The sequence below is a fragment of the Phocoena phocoena genome, chromosome 7, assembly GCF_963924675.1.
Source record: "Phocoena phocoena chromosome 7, mPhoPho1.1, whole genome shotgun sequence".
In the NCBI taxonomy this organism is placed as follows: Eukaryota; Metazoa; Chordata; class Mammalia; order Artiodactyla; family Phocoenidae; genus Phocoena; species Phocoena phocoena.
In genome coordinates, this window is record NC_089225.1 from 95,862,414 (window position 1) to 95,864,728 (window position 2,315).

The 2,315-nt window shown below is 51.8% G+C and overlaps 1 protein-coding gene across 1 annotated transcript; it reads right to left on the reverse strand.

Annotated features, from left to right (window-relative positions):
* Positions 1-283: 283 nt before the first annotated feature.
* On the reverse strand, positions 284-1,783 carry LOC136125727 (C-X-C chemokine receptor type 2). Its single transcript, XM_065880668.1, has one exon. The coding sequence runs from the start codon at positions 1,766-1,768 to the stop codon at positions 686-688; it is 1,083 nt and encodes a 360-aa protein (XP_065736740.1). The 5' UTR covers positions 1,769-1,783; the 3' UTR covers positions 284-685.
* Positions 1,784-2,315: the final 532 nt, after the last annotated feature.

Sequence of the window (2,315 nt, forward strand, 5' to 3'; positions counted from 1 at the left end):
GAATATATCCCAGGAGTCCCCTGGTCCCAGTAGACTTCCTCTTAAGCAAGAGTGTACTGAAGCCAGTTTGTGGAAGCATATTATTACACTATCTAGATTTTGTGAGCTTGTTGCTAAACACCACCACCCCTGAAATCGGCCATGGTAAGAGCATTTAGTTACACCACAGAACATTAAGACTTTCTCCCAGGAAAGTGGTTTACCAGCACACTATTGCCTTTGAGTCTTATTAATCAGAACCAAATGATATGGTCACTCCTAGTTTAAGGGAGTCTTAGAAAGTGAGTATCTGTCATTTTCAGCCTCTCTCAAGGGAGGTGGACTTCATTAGCCGGCAAGGAAAGGGAGAGTTGGGGAAGCAACCAATGGTGTTTGACACTAATGCCTCCCAATGGTGGGAACTTTTTGTAATCACTTAAAAGAATATCTTCAAAGAATGCCAGAAGACAGAGTGCTGTGGTCTCAGTGGTAGGATGGACTGAGCTCTAGCAGTTGACATGGTAATTACGATAAGAGGTGGGGGCCAGGGCTTTCGAATCCATAGCTGGGGGCCTAGTAAGGATGTGGCCTCAGCAACTTCCTGTAACCACAATGGGGGGCTGCCTGGACACAGGGCTGTGAGCAGCCAGAGGACATGTGGCTTGGGGCGGATGCTGAAGGGAAGGGAGGAGCCCTGCGTGCGGTCTCAGAGGGTAGTAGAGGTGTTCCCTGAAGAAGAGCCAACGAAGGAAGGCCTGCCGTCCTTGACCAAGAACTCCTTGCTGACCAGGCCATGGATGGCCATGATCCTGAGGAGTCCGTGGCGAAACTTCTGGCCAATGAAGACGTAGATGAGAGGATTGAGGCAGCTGTGGAGGAAGCCCAGGATCTCGGTGGCATCCAGGGCCCGGCCGATGTCATTGCGGCGCTCACAGGTCTCCGCGATCACCCGGAGCCTCATGAGAGTGTCTGCAACCAGGACCAGGTTGTAGGGCAACCAGCACAGCAGGAAGACGAGCACGACAGCAAAGATGACCCGCATGGCACGGTGCTTCTGCCCCATGTGGGCCGCAAAGAGCGTGCGCAGGGTGAGTCCGTAGCAGAGGAGCATGACCAGCAGGGGCAGGAGGAAGCCAAAGGTCTGGGGCAGGACCCGCATCACCATCCGCCACTTCGTTGTATTGGCACCCATGTCCTCGTAGCAGACTGCGCTGGAATAGGGTGGTTGATAAGCCTCACGGAAGACGATGATGGGCAGGGCCAGGATCAAGGACAGGATCCAGATGCCTAAACATATGAACCTGACCCAGTGCCGCTTCTGGGTCAGCATGCGTGTGGCATGGACAATGGCCAGGTAGCGGTCCACGCTGATGCAGGCCAGCAGTAGAATACCACTGTAGAAGTTGACTTCCTTCAGGAGTGAGACCACCTTGCACAGGGCTGTGCCAAAGATCCAGCCCTTTGCCTTGGAGGTGGCCCAGACAGGCAAGGTCAGGGCGAAGAGCAGGTCAGCCATGGCCAGGTTCAGCAGGTAGACATCGGTGACGGAGCGGCCCACCCGGCTGTATAAGATGACCAGCATCACCAGGGAGTTTCCCAGGAGGCTCAGCAGGAAGACCAGGGCATAGATGACGACCACGCCATACTTGTTGAGCGTCTCAGTGTCCATCTTACAGGGACTATAATGATGTCCTTCTGTGGGTGGCGTGCCAGTGAAATTTGCAAACTCATCCTCAAACAACTCCCACAAATCAGTGTAATTAAATAAATCATTCAGGATGATAGTCATGGTTTGATCTGGTTGAAAGATTAGAAGGAAGGAAAGGTGATTTAGTAACTCAGATTCAAGTCACTCTCATCAAGGATGTGATAACAGGACTTCCCTGGTGGCGCAGTGGATGAGAATATGCCAGCCAATGCAGGGGACACAGGCTCGAGCCCTGGTCCAGGTAGATCCCACATGATGCCGAGCAACTAAGCCCGCGCACCACAACTACTGAGCCTGAGCTCTAGAGCCCGTATGCCACAACTACTGATCCCACGTGCCACAACTACTGAAGCCCACACACCTAGAGCCTGAGCTCTTCAAGAAGAGAAGCCACTGCAATGAGAAGCTTGCACACCACAACGAAGAGTAACCCCTGCTAACTACAAGTAGAGAAAGCCCGTGCAGCAATGAAGACCCAATGCAGCCAATAAATTAGGTAAGTATGTAAGTAAGTAATTAAAAAGGACGTGATAGTGGTTACTGGGATATCTTCTGCTTTTCTGCTAGTTTGGTAGCTGGAGATCCCTTCTTTCATCTCTATCTCTGTCTGCTTTAGAGATCAGCTTCA

Coding starts and splice junctions, on each gene's coding strand:
- LOC136125727 (XM_065880668.1), bottom strand. CDS start 1,768: ATGACTATCATCCTGAATGATTTATTTAATTACACTGATTTGTGGGAG.